This window comes from Ctenopharyngodon idella, chromosome 13 (assembly GCF_019924925.1).
Source record: "Ctenopharyngodon idella isolate HZGC_01 chromosome 13, HZGC01, whole genome shotgun sequence".
Lineage (NCBI taxonomy): Eukaryota > Metazoa > Chordata > Actinopteri > Cypriniformes > Xenocyprididae > Ctenopharyngodon > Ctenopharyngodon idella.
In genome coordinates this window covers 22,289,259-22,307,495 of record NC_067232.1, presented here as the reverse complement: position 1 = coordinate 22,307,495, position 18,237 = coordinate 22,289,259, and the positions used below count along the sequence as shown (strand labels likewise).

The window sequence follows — 18,237 nt, the reverse complement described above, 5'->3', positions numbered from 1 at the left end:
CTGGCGGTGCGCGTACAATACACACGTACTCTTCTGATGATGAAATTTGCGTCACGCGCACTGTACGTTGACCCTCGCGTACGCATAAAAAGTGAAGTATACTTAGGGCTTTAAGCCTTGGGTATACTTCGTCTTTTACGCATACGCACACAGTTGACCGCACAGCCTTGCAAAATTATACTTCATTTGACTTGTACGCATACACAGGCATTCAACGCATGTGCAGTTTTGAGCAATCTCTCGCTTTCATGCAAGAGTTGTACAAATGAGGGTACTTTCTAACCTCTTCACACAATCTCTCGTCTGTATAGGCCTCCATCGTCGCTGTAGCTTGCATGCGTTCCTGTTCTGTTTATGCTGGTTTTCTTTGACTACCTTGTGAATCGATGCCCCCAGGGCACGGCTGCCACCTTGTGGATAAACTAATTACTGGAAAAAAATAAATAAATGCGCATGTGCGACCTTACAAAAACCTGGTGGTACGCTGACACTCGCGTACGCGTAAAAAGTGAAGTATACTTTGAGCTTTAGAAACAACAAGTGTGTTTATTGCCGTAGAAATGTTATGGATTTTTTTTACAAATACTGAAAAACATATGAATTAATAATAAAACCATTAAATACTTATTGACATATGAAATTAAAGCTGTATTTGAACACACAAAATAACTGTGCCAATGAATGCATTTCTATGCAACAATTCAGTGTGTAAAACATATTATTCATATTAAAATGACTAATAAAAACAAGATGTTTGATGGTTTCTGGTCATTTTCATGTACAGTATATTAGATCACCACTGTCTTTATCACAGCGTATATCCTGGAAGTTTGTTGAAGACCAGTTCTGAAATGTGATGGCAATTCTTGTCCAGTCCCAGAGAACCCAGTTTGTCCCGTTCCTCTCCAGAGTGTTCTGAAGATGAACGGACTTCAGCACAGGGTTATTAGCGGGCAAATCCGAGTCCTTTGACACCCGGCTAAATGTCATGGCCTTTTCACCAGGGTCACTTGTCAAAGCTCTCTGATTTTTGAGTCTTTTGTCCACTGCTCTGCGATCCAGGCCTCCGGCGTCTGCCGCTACCAGAGGACACAAACTCACCCTCACTGTCATCCGAAGACAGACTCAGAGCGGAGGTCTGCAGACGTGGTCGGATGACGTGTGTGCCTTTGAGGGAACGTTGCGGAGAGTTCTCCGCTTTGACGGGAACAGGAAGACCTCTATTTTGACTTGAAGTACTCGAACCGCTGTTTGTTTTACGTCTGTTTGGTTCTGGGCTGCTGAGCGGGTCAGGCGAGTATCCGTCAGTTGTGTTGAGGCTCGTGAAGTCATCCTGATACTCTTCTTGTTCGAAGGAGCCATTACTCAGGCTTGACCTGCGAGGACGGCTGCTTGCTCTACTATCTTCCCTGCTGTTTTCTTTAAAACTCTGGACGCCAGGATTGTTCAGATCTGAATGCTGCTCACTGCGGTCACTCAGTGCACTTGGAATATGAACTCTACTTTTTTGTCTCTTTCATCCAACGTCGTCTCTGCAGCATGTTTCGCAAGACTTTCATTTAAACTTGTTTGTGATCTTGATGATGCAGTTTTAATTGGTGCTGGGTCCATTTCAAAACTGCTAACTAATGTTTCAACAGTTTCATCTAAGTTGACGCCTCTGTAAACTGACTTACGAACACGTTTATGGTCAGACGACGTCTGTCTTGTTGGCTGGTCCTGTTTTATGTTCTGGTATTCAATGCATTCATGCCGTTTGACAAGTCCTGGTTTGACCAGCTTGAGTCTGAGACAAAAAGACTTTGTCAAGCCATATTTAAGCGTCCTCTTAGGTTGCAACTTTTCTTCATTTTTCTTTGCACTCTTTACTGATTTTACACCTCCTTTTATCTTGCATTGACCGGGTCTCTGTTTAGGACTAGCTTTGATTGTTTTCTGATACTCAGTTTTTGCTCCAGGTGCTGATGTGTACAACCACGCCAGGTGAGGATGGATGGATAACGGCTGCTGCTGCGTCTGTCCGTTCAGCTGTGATAGTTCAACTAGTAAAGCATTCAGCAGCGGTAACTGCCTGATCACATTCCCAAGCGGAGCTGAATCAGTCTCTTCATGCTGTGACCTTGGAGTTGAAGTTAGCTTGCTCGATCTGTCTGCCTTTACAGCTGATATCTCTGGAAAATCATGCATGTCTTCATTATTTCCATCTTCTGGATCCTCTATATTAAGACTCTCCATTGCTGGAATTAACCCTGTAAAGCCTGAAATATAACATAATAGTCAGAAAATCTTTAATAAATAAATAAATAAATAAATAGAACAGGTTGCCTATTTGATTTTATGTTTTGTATCATATATAATACATCATGCTTTTATGGCTTTATAGTGATAATATGGCACTCATACTCAAGGAGGACAAAGGAGGCCCAAACTTAGCAAAATAGTTAGTGTGTAATGTTGCTGTTTGAGCATAAACATCTGCAAAGTTACGACACTCAAAGTTCAATGCAAAGAGAGATTTTCTTTTACAGAAATCACTTTTTAACAAGTTTCTTCCCAGGTTGGTGACATCACAAACCCCAAAATTTACATAAACCCCGCCCCCGAGAACACACAACAAAGGGGGTGTGGCCATGTTGGGCTGCTTTAGAGAAGAGGAAGAGTTGTTGTAGTAGAGTGTTGTTGTCATGCCGTCATTTTACGCCGGACTGCTTCACAAACGAGGGTCAATTCAACTCTGGATTTGCACAAAAGATTAAAAAGATTAAGATTATGACGGCACACGCTAGTGGATAAGTTGAATCAACTCCACAGCAACTACATAAATTTATCCACTAACCATTCAGAAACGTCCAGTTTCATTCTAAAAGTTGTAACTTCTTCCTGAGTCTCTCCATCAGTGTCGACTCCGGTTTGAACAATGTAAGGCTGAACACCGTTACTGACAATCCTCATTTTGGCTGCGTGAGATTCTCCAGCTTTGTTGTTGTGGAGTATCTGAAGTGCAGGGTTGCCAGGTCTTCACAACAAAACCCACCCAATTGCTACACAAAACTAGCCCAGTTACGCTAAATATCATGTTATTTGGGGTCGCTTCAACCCGCGGACATAAAAACAACCCGCGGCAACAGTGTAAAATAGCCCAATTCTGCGGGAAAATGGCGCAGTCACTGCTGAAGCACGAGCTGTTAAAACTCCGCCCTCTTCTGGAAAGGGGGCCGGGAGCAGCAGCTCATTTGCATTTAAAGGGACACACAAAAAACAGTGTGTTTTTGCTCACACCAAATAGGGCAAATTTGACAAGCTAATAAATGATCTGTGGGGGATTTTGAGCTGAAACTTCACAGACACATTCTGGGGACACCAGAGACTTATGTTACATCTTGTGAAAGGGGCATTACAAGTCCCCTTTAAAACATATAATGCAATGCAATACAACGATGATTGAGATATTTACAAATAAATGTTCCTCAAAAGCCTTATGATCATATTTGATATTTGATGCTCACATGTAATAATGATGTATTTACACATTGTATGGATAATCAAGTAAACCTAAGTTGCTTCAGTCTAGTAAGTGTTAATGGACACATTTTTACAATTATACTAAAATGCCTTAGTTTTACTTGCTTAAAGTAATGCCCTTTGTAATATAAGTCTCTGGTGTCTCCAGAATGTGTCTGTGAAGTTTCAGCTCAAAATCCCCCACAGATCATTTATTATAGCTTGTCAAATTTGCCCCTATTTGGGTGTGAGCAAAAACACGCCGTTTTTGCGTGTCCCTTTAAATGCAAATGAGCTGCTGCTCCCGGCCCCCTTTCCAGAAGAGGGCGGAGCTTTAACAGCTCACGCTTCGGTTGCTCAACAACAACAAAGCTGGAGAATCTCACGCAGCCAAACAGCAACATTACACACTAACTAAAGTTAAAAAAGTGAAATCATAATCAACTACCCATTTAAAAGTATGAGCTATCAATCAGAAATTCTTTCAGCAAGTAGGGTACAGTAGGGTAAACATCCTACTTTTCCTCTCCTGTTGGTTCTTCAGGCCGGAGCTGTAAAACAGAGGTGGAGGGCAGAATGCGGTGTATTCCTGTGCACCTTCACACCACGAGACTCTCTGTTCAGCCGGAAGCCCTGGCTGCTTTGCTTCTGATATCACTACATCAGCTGACTGTCCATCAAGGCTTATTTGTGGTGAGAGAACATTACCAGGATGATTCTCAGACACTTTTGTTGGCATCTCACATTTTGCATGCACTGATTCGTGTTGTTCTGCTTTTCCACGGGTCACGCCGACTTCACAGACTCTGTTTTCTGGGATATGAGGGATTAAATGAGCTCCTAGACTTACAATCTTATAAGCCAGAGAAATGGCACCTATGCTTTTCCCCATCAGATTGCAGATTGAGGTCAGCAGTCTCTCTCCATAAGCGCTTGGAGAGCCAATACCATGTTTACCCACATCCAGTTTAATTCTCTCCGTCACTTTAGCCAGGGATATCAAGGAGCTTCCTATAAGTTTGGGAATCTCATCTTTTACATCCAATACCATTGCGTAAAGAGGAGTGTTCAGTAGATGGTTGTGTAACGAGTCCAAATTCATCTTAAAAAGACAGGATTTGCCTTTATGGAAGGAATACTTCAGATTGTCTCCATTATCTTGTTGAGATAAAGCCTCAGGTGATACGCACAGGTCAGCATAGCCTGATTTAGATGAAACATCCTCGTGTCCTGATTGGTAGATGAGCAGTGTGGGGAAATCTAAGAAGCGGACACCCACTGCAGGAGCCAAAACACTGCCACGCGAACCGTCGAAGCGGACGTAATCGATCACCAGTTCCAACGAGAAGAGAGTTTCTTGCGTCGATGACATGTTCCTTCCCCGTGGAAGTAAAACACAGCGCATTCATATATAAACAATCATCTTAAAGGACAGATTATCTATAACGGAGATGAAACTGCACCAGGAAGCGAGTGTGCGTGAGTCGCATCACCTAGCAACGATATCGTCTCAGGATTGATACGTCACTGGCACCGTGGGATACTGGGAGATGTAGTTCATTTTAAGCAATACTGTAGTGTTTTGTTTAGAAGTAAAATGTTGTATCTATGCAAATTGTATTATATCCAACGTACACATTTCTAGTAATTGTGCAGTTAATTCTAATATTGTATTTTCAGAAAGTTTTGGAATATTTCCAAATTTGTCACTACCGAAACAAAATAATAAATAATTTAATAAGACTGGTTACATTGACCTATTAAGATTTTGTTTACATGTACCTTGTAAATATAATTTTTGCTATTTTTAAAAAAAAAACTTTTTCACAGGTAAATCAATAACAATTACGATTTTAACAATATTTCAAGTATAATTTATGAGATTTGTTGTATTTTGAATCCAATCTTTCTTTGTAAAAGTCATAACGTTTATCAAACTGATTTCAAAGTGAAGGATTCATTAGTTTGAATAAACATTGAACCAAACACTATAATAACATCTTAGTTGATCATTCAATATACTTTATTTTTGACAAAACCTCCCATGTTTCGGTCGTGACTGCACATTTTCGGTAGTGACAGTAATGTGTTGGTAGTGACCACATCACATTAGAGAATTTTAACTCACATACTAAAACATATTACAATACTAATGATTTGCAAAACTACTAAAAGTTTGTACACAGAAAAAAACTAAATTTTATCGAATAACACTCAAACAATGATGTCACAACTGAAACTTCACCACGTTTTGGTCGTGACTGTTTCGGTAGTGACAATTTTAGTTACTTTTGAGCCTAGCTCAAAGATGCTAATCAGGACATGGTTAGCTAGCACAGTTCTGAACAGTTGTACACAGAAAAAAACAAAATTTTATCGAATAACACTCAAAAAGCAATGATGTCACTTCCGAAACTTCACCACGTTTCGGTCATGACTGTTTCGGTAGTGACAATTTTAGATACTTTTGAGCCTAGCTCAAAGATGCTAATCAGCACATAGTTAACTAGTACAGTTCTGAACAGTTGTACACACATATAAACTAAATTTTGGAATTAATGCAATAACACCCAAAAAAGTTTGCTTAATTACAGAAAAAGAGGTGTTTGATAGTGACATTCCTTAAAGTTACACGCAGATTTTCAGACTTTTGAACACATTTAACTCAAAATGATGGACCTATCTACTGTGAAAGAGAGGCTATGAGAGGGAAGGACACAGGAATATTTCCTGATCAAAAATGTAGAAGTGTGTTAAAATCAATCTCAGCCAATGGACTAAAACATACACTGTTTCGGTAGTGACATGAAAACGCATTTTAACTTCAGTTAAAGTACCCAATAAATTATAATTTTATATATATTAATCTTACTGATATTTTAAATATTATTGTGGGATTCAATAGATAATAGAAGGATCTTAGTAAACATCTCAAATTTATATATTTTATAAATATATTTGAGTTATTCCTCCTCCTCCTCTTCTTCTTGTTATTATTATTAATATTTTTATTATTATTAACAACAACCACAGAACAACACAAAGAGAAATTTCACTATTAACAATATTGCATCAAAATTATTGCATAGTTACACATGAACCTGTGGTCGGTGTGCGTCGTTATTTATATATGTATATGCATATGTGTGCATATATATATATATATATATATATATATATATATATATATCATAATCTGTTTTTAAGACTAAGAAAAAAATCTGTAAAGAAGATTTTGCCTCAGTCTTCCAGTTGGGGCCACTATTACTCCAGGTTCAGTTTTCAGTTTATAGTTGTTATTAAACTGATATCCAAGAATATTTCATCCATAAATACCCAAACAGCAAACAATCTCATTTTAAATGACCTGGTGTGAAAACCATAAAGTTGTCTGAAATACCTGCACTGAAAAGTCTATTTACTGTATATTTATGTTCTTGCCCACTCTGTGAACAAGTGCGTGGGCGGAGTTTGGCAACAGCTCGACCAATCACCTGGCGTGGTGGGCGGGGCCACAGACCGGCTTCATGCCATCCGAACAAACGGCAGTATTTTGGATTGAGTGAGTGGAGGGTGAAGATACCAGCTGCTCTGAGAACATCCAAGTGTTTCTGTATGGAATATGATCAAATCACTGGCTTTGTGTTTTTTTTAAGGAATTAGATTGGCGTTCATCTGCACATTATGGGACTTTCTTTTACTCTGAATGCTGAAGGTAAGGTTTATTTGTGCCGCTTACTTATTGTGTTGTGATTTTTGTAATAATAGCGTCCGTTGAGTTTCTTTTAGTTTAGTTTTAGTTCATTAAATATGTTTTAGTTTTGGTAATATAAACCCTTAGATTGTGACTTACAGCCTAGTGAGCTGCCTACCTAGGCGTCATAGTCGCGTGCAGCAGGTTTGGTCGTTTTGGGCGCGTTCCTTGTTGTCAACGCTAATGATGCCCAGAAATGATGTCTGTCTGACAGCTCACTAGGAACTGAGAAAGTCCTGCTGTTTGGGAGGCGTCCTTGAAACAATACTGAGAACTCAGGTGAAGATACCACACATTTGCATGTTTATCAGACACATGCACTTTGTCATTTTGCATATTTATTGTCTTTATCATGGACTGTTCCTGTACCTATGGAGTTATCATCGGGTTCAAATGCAGCACAGGGACTGTGCTTTAAATAACACAAAGGCAGACTCAAAATAAAGTTGATTTTAAACACAGGCTGTCAGAAATCCACTAGAGGGCTCTTGAATGTTCTTATAGATCAACAATCCAGTTACTTGATGATGGGATTGTCAAATTTTCTTTATTGAAGTGATAATCCATACCACATGTTACCAATTCATTAGTTTTGCAAGGCAGAATTAGGAGTTTTAAGATTATTTGGTTGCAGTTTTTATGTATGATGCTTGAATGACAAATGACAGATTGTGTACTACTTGATATGAGATGTACATTTATAGATTTTTGAATAACACATCGCATTTGTGGGTCCGTGGCATCTTAAATATTGAAAACCCCTGCTTTAGGCTTTGATCCATAACACTTTTTGTGCTTACTTTTGTGAAAACCACTGATAACACAAACAAGAAGTACGATGGTAATGCCATATATGCTTTTGGACATGTACCATAGTAATTTCATTGTATTTTTCTATGTACCATGTAGATGAATATGGTTAATGATGCAGTGAGATCATATCTGAAACTATTACTCCACCATGGTATTTCTTTGTAAGGAAAGGAACTGCTGCGTCTTAGTTAATAATGAGCTGTCATTATTTATTCTGCTCTAAACAAAGAATCATATCTGTGTGAACAGTGTAAATATTAATGCATGAGTCTTTGTGTTGTGCCACTCAAAGGACTTTTTCTCTGTTTTCTCTGTCTTCTGAACAGCCAGCACGTATCCGATTGTGGTCAGATAATTGCACATTTGATTAGACAAGTTAAACAGCCAAGTCCTTGTGCGGTGCGGTGTCAAGGTTAATAAAGCCATTTTCTTTATAGCCGTATCATCCGTAATACATGAGGGACACGGACAGGAGAAAATCAGTTCTTTCATACCAGCAAACAATATTGCATCCCTGTCTCTGAAGATGAAAACCACCTGGAAAGCCTTTATACTTCATAGACATATTCTAGTTTATTAAACAAACACTGTGTGAGCTATCAGAATGTTTATATCCCTGAAAAGTGATTTAGTTGCAGACGGTGGGGGTAAAAAAGCATTGTTAAAGTGAACCCTATTATACTTTTTTGAATATTGCCTTTCATGCAGTGTGTAATATAGCTGTAAAACATCTGCAAAATTTTAAAGATCAAAGTGCACAACAATTAAAGGTGCAATATGTAAGATTTTTGCAGTAAAATATCCAAAAACCACTAGGCCAGTGTTATATACTTTGTTCACTTGAGTACTTACAATGTCCGAAATGTTTCCAACTATTTGTAAATCGTGAGAAAATTGCAATTTTAACCAAGGCTCCGGGACGTGTGAGAAGTTGCCTGTCAATTGCGTCATACCGCGTTACCCTCGGTTTCCGGTTTTATTTTGTAGAAACCATCACCAAAGAGCTTTAATATTACGTTTTAATAGACAAGGGAACAACTGTTTTGATATATATAGACAGAAAACTAATTTTGTTATATAACTCAACACGTTTAGTCTTATTGTTTAAATCTAATTTTCTTGATTTTTTTGCGAGTACCATGCTTTACCATGCCTCAGAGAAAAACACTATTTTGTCAAGTAGCTAACATAGCATAATCAGATGCAGCTTTATTTTTAGTAACAGTAATACAGAATTTTCTCCATTGTACAATAAGTTTTAAAATTAATGGCATGCTATTTATCAACACAAGCCATCCAGCATTTAATATGATATTCTAAAATCAACCTATCTTACTGCAGTGTGCAACAAGAGTCTCACAGCAGCCGCCGAGCGAACGCACAGAGTAACGTTATATAACATCATTTTCAACACACTCAAATGTATCTAATATGATAAACAGAGCTGCGTTACCTCATACTCATGATCGGAAGAGCGGAAGCAGCGCCGGCGACTGTGGCATAATAAAAGTTCCGCTGCTCGTGAGGCGTGTGTTGCGCAATCGTTCCTCGTTCAGCTCACACAACACTCGGTCCTGCTCTGCTTCATACTACAGTAACGTTAATAATCGCATCCCTGAACATGATTTCTGCTCGAGTCCCGTCCCAATTCTTTTGCACCGGCTGTGAGGTGAAGACCACATGTCCCAAGATTCCGTGCTCAAACTTACAAACCTACGTAGGTTTGTAACAAATTTGCATTGTGCCAGCCTATGGTCTTTATTGGCTGCCCATGAACAATGTCTACTTTGCCCCGCCCTCAAACACTAGTTGAGTTTGGTTTGTGTTGTTCATGTGAGAAGATGCTGTTTTCTGTGCTGCCAAAGCAAATCCAAAGCATGAGATTGTTATGGTAAAACCGAAGCCATCATTACTGTTCGGATCAGGAAGAGCTGAAATTCCGATATGCTAATGAACATTTTGTTTCCGATGCTCGCTGTAAGTGATAGACCAATCACAACAGACTGGGCCATCTGACCAATCAGAGCAGAGTAGGTTCGGGTTTTAGAGAGACTGAATCATCAAACAAACCGTTTTCAGACTCTTTGAGAAATGTGCAATGTATATTATGAGGAAATTAACATGTTTTTTGACCTTGAATGTATGTAAAGCTATTGTAGGAGCCCTCCAAAAACAAAAATTAGAGCTTGTCAAATATTAGCTTGTCATTTTTGCCCTATTTGGGTGTGAGCAAAAACACGCTGTTTTTGTGTGTCCTTTAAATGCAAATGAGCTGCTGCTCCCGGCCCCCTTTCCAGAAGAGGGCGGAGCTTTAACAGCTCGCGCTTCGGTTGCTCAACAACAACAAAGCTGGAGAATCTCACGCAGCCAAAATGAGGATTGTCAGTAACGGTGTTCAGCCTTACATTGTTCAAACCGGAGTCGACACTGATGGAGAGACTCAGGAAGAAGTTACAACTTTTAGGACGTTTCTGAATGGTTAGTGGATAAATTTATGTAGTTGCTGTGGAGTTGATTCAACTCATCCACTAGCATGTGCCGTCATGTTAATCTTTTGTGCAAATTAGTGATCGACCGATATTGATATTTTTAGAACCGATACCGATAATTTGTGTGTTGTTCATGTGCCCGATAACCAATATGCAGAACCATTTATTATTTATAACAATCACTCCCTCCTTGCATAGAAAACAAAACAAATCTTATTTATACACCAATAAATAGAGGGGTCTGAAAGTGCAAAAAATAAAAAAGTGCACTGTTACTAAACTGTTTTTGTTGAAAATTAGTAGTCTTTCATGTTAATTTTAATCTTCATATTACAAAAATAATTGTATTTATAAAAAGCATCAGCAGCAACACTAATGTAAGCAAAATAAATGTAGAATGTCTAATGTTTTCAAATGGAGAAAATAAATTTAAAGACAGGAGTCATATCAACTTTGCAGAAATGTAATACTTCATTTTAAACTACAGTTTTAGTAGATTTATAAGCTGTTTAATAGGCTAAAGAGTGAAGAATAATTCGCTGGATAATGTTAAATAACTAAATAATATTCTCTGGAATATTGGAATATTGAAATATAACAAACAAAACATTGTATTTTATTGTATTTCTCAACTGGTATGTTATATCAGAATTATTAATAATGTTTTTGTCATTCTAGATTATGAAATATCTGCTGACAAAGCACTGTTTATGATCTATGCATTTACACAGAACTATACTCAAACTTCGATCGCTCGCGGAGATAATAAATAATTTCCGTAGAGTTGTGTTTACTTGGATGTTTATTAGCGAATTAATAGTTATATAGTGAATGTTTATATAATTTCGGTGTTTTAAACAAGTGAATCTTGTTAAAAGTGGCCGTGGAGCATTTCCTGAGCATCAACCCGCTGAGTGAACAGCAAAATGCAGACGACTTCACAAGACTAATGATGAGCATAGACAACAGAGAGAGAATTAAATTCAGTGCTTTTATTTCCAACATGTGCTCATTCATGGCTGTATTATTTAATTCATGCAAAGTTACCTCTTTATTGTGACAGGACATGACGGATTATCTTACGTGACTCCGTGAGCTTGTCTCTATTTCTTAGAGACAAGCTGCATAAACTAGCTACATTTCAGGCATTTATGTAACACATCTAATTTGTGCGTTAATGGCTGTTATGTTAAATAAAGTTTACTAATTACAGCAAAGCAGGTAAGTATACTTTACTTGTGCATGCCGTTGTCTCGTCTCCCCTCAGATGCGCTGTAATGGCGTCCTGCGCAATTCTCAAAACTGTTATCTGTAAATCCGATATTACAAAACCGATATCCGATTATGGTAAAATGCTTAAATATCGGCAAAAATATCGGTAAATCGATATATCGGTTGATCTCTAGTGCAAATCCAGCATTAAATTGACCCTCGTTTGTGAAGCAGTCCGGCGTAAAATGACGACATGGCAACAACACTCTACTACAACAACTCTTCCTCTTCTCTAAAGCAGCCCAACATGGCCACACCCCCTTTGTTGTGTGTTCTCGGGGGCGGGGTTTATGTAAATTTTAGGGTTTGTGATGTCACTAACCCGGGAAGAAGCACATTGTAGTCCCTACCAGCCGTTTATTGTAGTTCTTAAAAAGCGATTTCTGTAAGAAAATATCTCTTTGCATTGAACTTTGAGTGTCGTAACTTTGCAGATGTTGTTTATGCTCAAACAGCAACATTACACACTAACTAAAGTTTATAAAGTGAAATCATAATCAAGGACCCCTTTAAGAATATTGACATTGATTGACTATGACATCAGTCAATGTGTGTATTAATTAGTCTCATCATAGACTGTTAAATCAAGTTTCTGTTTAAAGAGAGTTAGAATTGAAGAACTTGCCAAGGTTGACACTGTGAATTCTTGAGCTGAATGAATTCTGAATCTGAATAATGGCACTATTGTTTATTTGTGAAGTCTTTTTTTAAAATTGATGCAATGTTATCGATTACATTTTTTCCACAGTAACACTGTTATTTTCATTTTATTGCTATAAAGCTGCCTTGAAACAATCTGTATTGTAAAATGTGCTCTCTATAAATAAATGTGACTTGACTAGTTTAGGTAAATTGTGTATTTTCATTGGGTATGTTATTGGCGTGTTTAAGTTTTCCTCTTTGTTGCCTTATGGGAGAAACGAGAAGTTCGTCTTCCCATCGCTGGGCTTAGATGGCACATTGACTGCAGAAGGATGTTTATCTTGCGTTGCACTCTTTCATAACATAATGACAGGAAATTAAAGCTCATTTTGGAGACTCCTCTTGAAAATAACATCTGTCAGGACAGGTGGACAGCTGCTCGCTACCCTCACGTCAAGCAGGAACGTTTTGTTTAATGTGAATCAAGTTAACACTATTTAGTATGCTTTATGATGGGTTATGTGCATTGTTTTAGTGTGGCGGAAATGTGTTTCAGTCTAGTATTGAATACAAGATAGCGTTTCTCAAACATACGAATCTTAGTCGTGCTTCTAATCCACTGGATAAAGGATGAGAATATCTTGAGATGTGGCAATCAGGACCAAAGGATGCCAAGACAACTGTTTATCACTGTTATCACTCTCACTGCATGATATTACAAGGATATTTCATGTTTAACCAGAAGAGACGAGATGGACTCCAAATGAAATGGATTAGTAGAGGCCATCTGCTCTTCATGTTTACTGGCAACTCAGTTAACAAATAATGGAGCCCATCAAAAATGGCCTTTCCTAAGGCAACAGTCTCTATTACTAATGCTTATAGTTAACATTAGTGATTTATACAAACCTTTGACTCCAACACTTCAGTATGTAATTCACCCAACATGTTTGCACTCCAGACGTGAATCATTCTTCAAATCATGCGTCTTACTTTCGAGATATCATTATTTTTACTCCTTGGCAAACGATAAAATGGACAATCCACGGACTCAAATCATATAGAGACCAGAATATCATAGGAACTTGAGGGCTCTTTTGGTTTGGGTGCATTGGAGAAGAAATAGGTACTAATAGGTTGGCAAGAAGCATTTTTTTAATGTATGGATCTTTAGCAATGTGAATTTGTGTTTGGTTTGTAATCAGTCACCCGTTTCTTCTCTCTTGTACTTGTTAATGACCAACAGTTGTGACTGGCATCATCAGAGCAGATCTCTGCCAGCTGCTGGTTTACGCCACAACAAGCCTGTTTGTTTATTCAGACCGTATTTGTGTAACTGTTGTCATTTGGCGGAGACACAAGTATCATGACAATGAATGTTTTTTGTTGGTTTTGGAATGTGGCAAATTAAATCTTGTTTTAAAATCAAGTGTTTTGTCGGGTATCAAGCATGCTTATTTAGCAGGCAGATTAAATAATGCAGCTACTTTAATTCTAAATTTGTTTTTTTAAATGAACAGTGAGATGAGTAGATACTGCATAATGTGTTCTTGGATGTTTCTTCGGTCAAATTCAAGATTTATCTATGTATAAGGGAAAGTACATTTTAGGTCCTCTAACCAGTGACCATTTAATCCCATTTTTGCCCTTCATCAGATTGTTTTAAATTGTTCTGCGGTGTGACAAATGAAATGTACTTTTCCATGTAGTTCATAAAAGATGCATGCATAGTAATTAGCAAATGCTGCTTAAAATAGTTTTGCATTGATTTGTACGTCACACACACCACAAGACGTGAAAATTGCAAACATATTTCATGTCAAACAACCAATTTCTAATAAAAGCCCATTTTATTCATATATCCATATTTGTCAGTTGACCGCCACTGTCTTCACTACACTCTAAAAAACACTGGGTTAAAAACAACCAAATTTGGGTTGTTTTTAACCCAAAGGCTGGGTAAATATACACATGTTGGTTAATTTTACCCAGGGTAACACAAAAACTACCCAAACACTGGGTTGTTATGTCTGACCCAGGATCTGGGTAACACAAAAACTACCCAAACACTGGGTTGTTACGACTGACCCAGGATCTGGGTAACACAAAAACTACCCAAACACTGGTTGTTACTCTGACCCAGGATCTGGGTAACACAAAAACTACCCAAACACTGGGTTGTTACGTCTGACCCAGGATCTGGGTAACACAAGAACTACCCAAACACTGGGTTGTTACGACTGACCCAGGATCTGGGTAACACAAAAACTACCCAAACACTAGGTTGTTACATCTGACCCAGGATCTGGGTAACACAAGAACTACCCAAACACTGGGTTGTTACGTCTGACCCAGGATCTGGGTAACACAAGAACTACCCAAACACTGGGTTGTTAAATCTGACCCAGGATCTGGGTAACACAAGAACTACCCAAACACTGGGTTGTTACGTCTGACCCAGGAGCTGGGTAACACAAAAACTACCCAAACACTGAGTTGTTACATCTGACCCAGGATCTGGGTAACACAAAAACTACCCAAACACTGGGTTGTTACGTCTGACCCAGGAGCTGGGTAACACAAGAACTACCCAAACACTGGGTTGTTACATCTGACCCAGGAGCTGGGTAACACAAGAACTACCCAAACACTGGGTTGTTACATCTGACCCAGGAGCTGGGTAACACAAAAACTACCCAAACACTGGAAAAATAACCCCAAAAAATTACCCAAAATGCTCAGCCCAGGACTTGGGTAGAAAAAATAACCCAAGATTTTTTTAGTGTAACATTGGAAGGTGCATAAAGTTAAACGGTGTGAACGCCACTTCTATTATGTGTACAAGTTAATTTTATTGTGTGTCTTTATCTCATTGAAAAGTGTTTGATTTGTGTGGTTGGACGCTGCAGAGACATTCATTTTATTTGCAAGGCAGTTTGTGTAACGCCCTCTTTAACCTCTGGCTGTGTTCTGTATCCTGATCTTTGGCTTGAGAGCTTGACATTGTTCTTAGCTAAAGGACATGAATACACATAAAATCTGAGCAGGTGTATATATATCCATCATTCAGTCGAATGTATGCACGCATCCACCCCAACACAATCTCATCTTGCAGGCTGGTGAAGGAGACGCCCTGATAGAGTTTCTCCAGATGTGTTGCATGCTGTCCTGTGTCTCTGTGCAGGTATCAGACGGAGATGATTTACTGGCCCAGGGAATATCTGTTGCTGCTAATTTTGGCATTGTCACTGACATTGCTTTACCCTTTTGTCTGTTATTGTGTAGGGATTCAGTCCCACAATGCATCTCTGAGTGCTGTCACAATGTGGTGTGACAGAGAAATTTATACACAATGTACTGCCTTAGTTCTTCATGGATCTGGTGACTGTGGAGGTCATTTGAGTTTAGTGAACTCACTGTCATGTTTGAGATGATTTGTGCTTTGTGGCGGTGTGTTATCCTGCTGGAAGTAGCCATCAGAAGATGTTCATAAAGGGATGGACATGGTCAGGTAGAGTTTGGTGTTTAAATGATCCTCAACTGGTACTAAGAGTCCCAAAGTGTGTCAGGAAAATCTCCCTCACAACATTTCCACCACCATCAGCCTGAACCGCTGATACAAGGCAGGATGGATCCATGCTTTCATGTTGTTTACACCAAATTCTGACCCAAACATCTGAATGTTGCAGCAGAAATCCAGACTCATCAGACCAGGCAACTTTTTTCCAATCTTCTATTGTCCAGTTTTGGTGAGTCCGTGTGAATTGTAGCCTCAGTTTGCTGTTCTCAGCTGACAGGAGTGTTGCAGCTCATCTGCTTCAAGGTTCAACGTGTTCCTCGTGTGTAACGAGTGCCTGTTGAATCAGCTGAACCAGTCTCCTCTGACATCAACAAGGCATTTTCACCCACGCTCACTTGATATTTCATCTTTTTCAGATCATTCTCTGTAAACCCTAGAGATGGTTGTGTGAAAATCCCAGTAGATCAGCAGTTTCTGAAATACTCAGACCAGCCTGTGTGGCAACAACAGCCATGCCACATTCAAAGTCACTTAAATCACCTTTTTTTCTCATTCTGATGCTCAGTTTGAACTTCAACAGATCGTCTTGACCATGTCTATATGCCTAAATACTCTGAGGTGCTGCCATGTGATTGGCTGATTAAATATTTGTGTTAATGAGCAGTTGAACAGGTGTAAAAAAAGTGGCCATACACACTCACTAAAAAAAAAAGTTGACGGTACCAGTAGGGCTGGACGATTAATCTAAAAGTAATCAAAAACGAAATTCAGAACCTCTCACGACGTAATTTTCCCATGTCGGTAGGGCTGGGCGATTTTGCAAATTTTAATTGTTTGCAAACATTACAATTAGACATGTTGACAATACAGCAATGGTAACCATTAAGAGAAGAAAATGATCCGACCACATAATAGCGCACCTAATTAACCGCTCTCTACGAACGTAAAACACATCGCTAGTCTAACACCGTGTCTACAGTGTAGACAGCTTTGAGCAGTTGCGATCGCGTCTGGTGTAGACACGGTGTAATAGTCAAGCATATTTACAGTACAAACCATGTCAGTAAACTATGAGGGCAAAAAAAAAATGAATCCGTAATCGTAATCGAGGTAAAATGTACAATTAATCGAGATTTTGATTTGAGGATATATCGTCCAGCCCTAGGTACCAGCATTTCTGCAGTGTGGTAGTACAGAGTATCAGGTATATTTAGCATCTGCTGATAGATGCTGCTTTCAAACGCTCTAGTTCGTGTTTGTTTACAGCTAATTACAGCGTGTTTTTACAAGCGTTGAACATTGTAGCCAATCACAATCATATCTGTTGAGCACGTGAATGCAATGGCCTATCAGAGGTACTAGTCAGTAAGTCTGCTTAACACAGCTGAAAACGCAACAGGTTTTGTTTTGTTCAGCGTGAGCTGCACAAAAATCCTTTCATTATAACCAACCAAGTGTAAACATGATGTAAATAAGAGATTCATTATACAATTAAGACGGGTTCTTGCTTTCTGTTTATTACCCATTCACAATCTAAATAAAAAGTTTCTGTATTGACAACCGTATTTAAATGTGTGATTGAATTGGAAACTGCGATGATTGATGGTGATAACCAATGGACATGACAAAACAAGGCAACATTTTATAAAGTACTTCATTCAACAGTTTTTGCTCTGGTACTGAAATTGATACAGAGAACCGCAAAATTTTACTGGTATTGGTTCCGACTACTGGAACTAAAATAACCACTTTTGGTTGAACACCATTACTACTACTACTACTACTACTAATACGTTTTATTTACAAAGTGCCTTTCAAGAACCCAAGGACTCTTTACATAATATTGATAAATTACACAAATAATACAGATGTACAATCAGGGTACAACAACATGAACAAGCAGATAGACATTGATCACACAACATTGATGTTGTGACGTATAGCCAAAACTTAGCTTTCAAAGTCAGGAAGTGTTGTAAATCCAGTTCCTGAATCCCAGCTGAGTGATACTTGTTAGATGTGTGTGTTTTCCAGCCGCGTCTAATCATGTTACAGGCCCAATGTAAGCATTTTATGTTCTGCACAGCGAGTGCTACAGCAGATGATACATAAGTTGGTTATCTCCTCGTTCTGTCACTCATCCCGTTCTGTTTCTGCCATCATGGCTTTACTGAAATATCTATATGAGAGTTTGGCAGTAAATGAAGCTGAAATGGGTAATTTGTATTTGAACACTGAAAAAATCA

At 38.6% G+C, this 18,237-nt stretch overlaps 2 protein-coding genes across 2 annotated transcripts in view; one reads left to right on the top strand and one right to left on the bottom strand.

Moving 5' to 3' along the window:
- Positions 1-1,341: 1,341 nt before the first annotated feature.
- LOC127525000 (microtubule-associated protein 10-like) lies at positions 1,342-5,017 on the bottom strand. The gene is made up of 2 exons (XM_051917169.1): positions 4,021-5,017; positions 1,342-2,258 (listed from the first exon to the last, which is right to left on the bottom strand). The coding sequence occupies exons 1-2, from the start codon at positions 4,904-4,906 to the stop codon at positions 1,477-1,479; spliced, it is 1,668 nt and encodes a 555-aa protein (XP_051773129.1). The 5' UTR covers positions 4,907-5,017; the 3' UTR covers positions 1,342-1,476.
- A 2,031-nt stretch (positions 5,018-7,048) lies between these two features.
- Positions 7,049-18,237, top strand: part of LOC127525357 (signal-induced proliferation-associated 1-like protein 2) — a 212,317-nt gene continuing 201,128 nt past the window's right edge. Inside the window, exon 1 of the mRNA XM_051917853.1 lies at positions 7,049-7,216. The gene's annotated coding sequence lies outside the window, so the exon portion shown is untranslated. The remainder of the gene's footprint in view (positions 7,217-18,237) is intronic.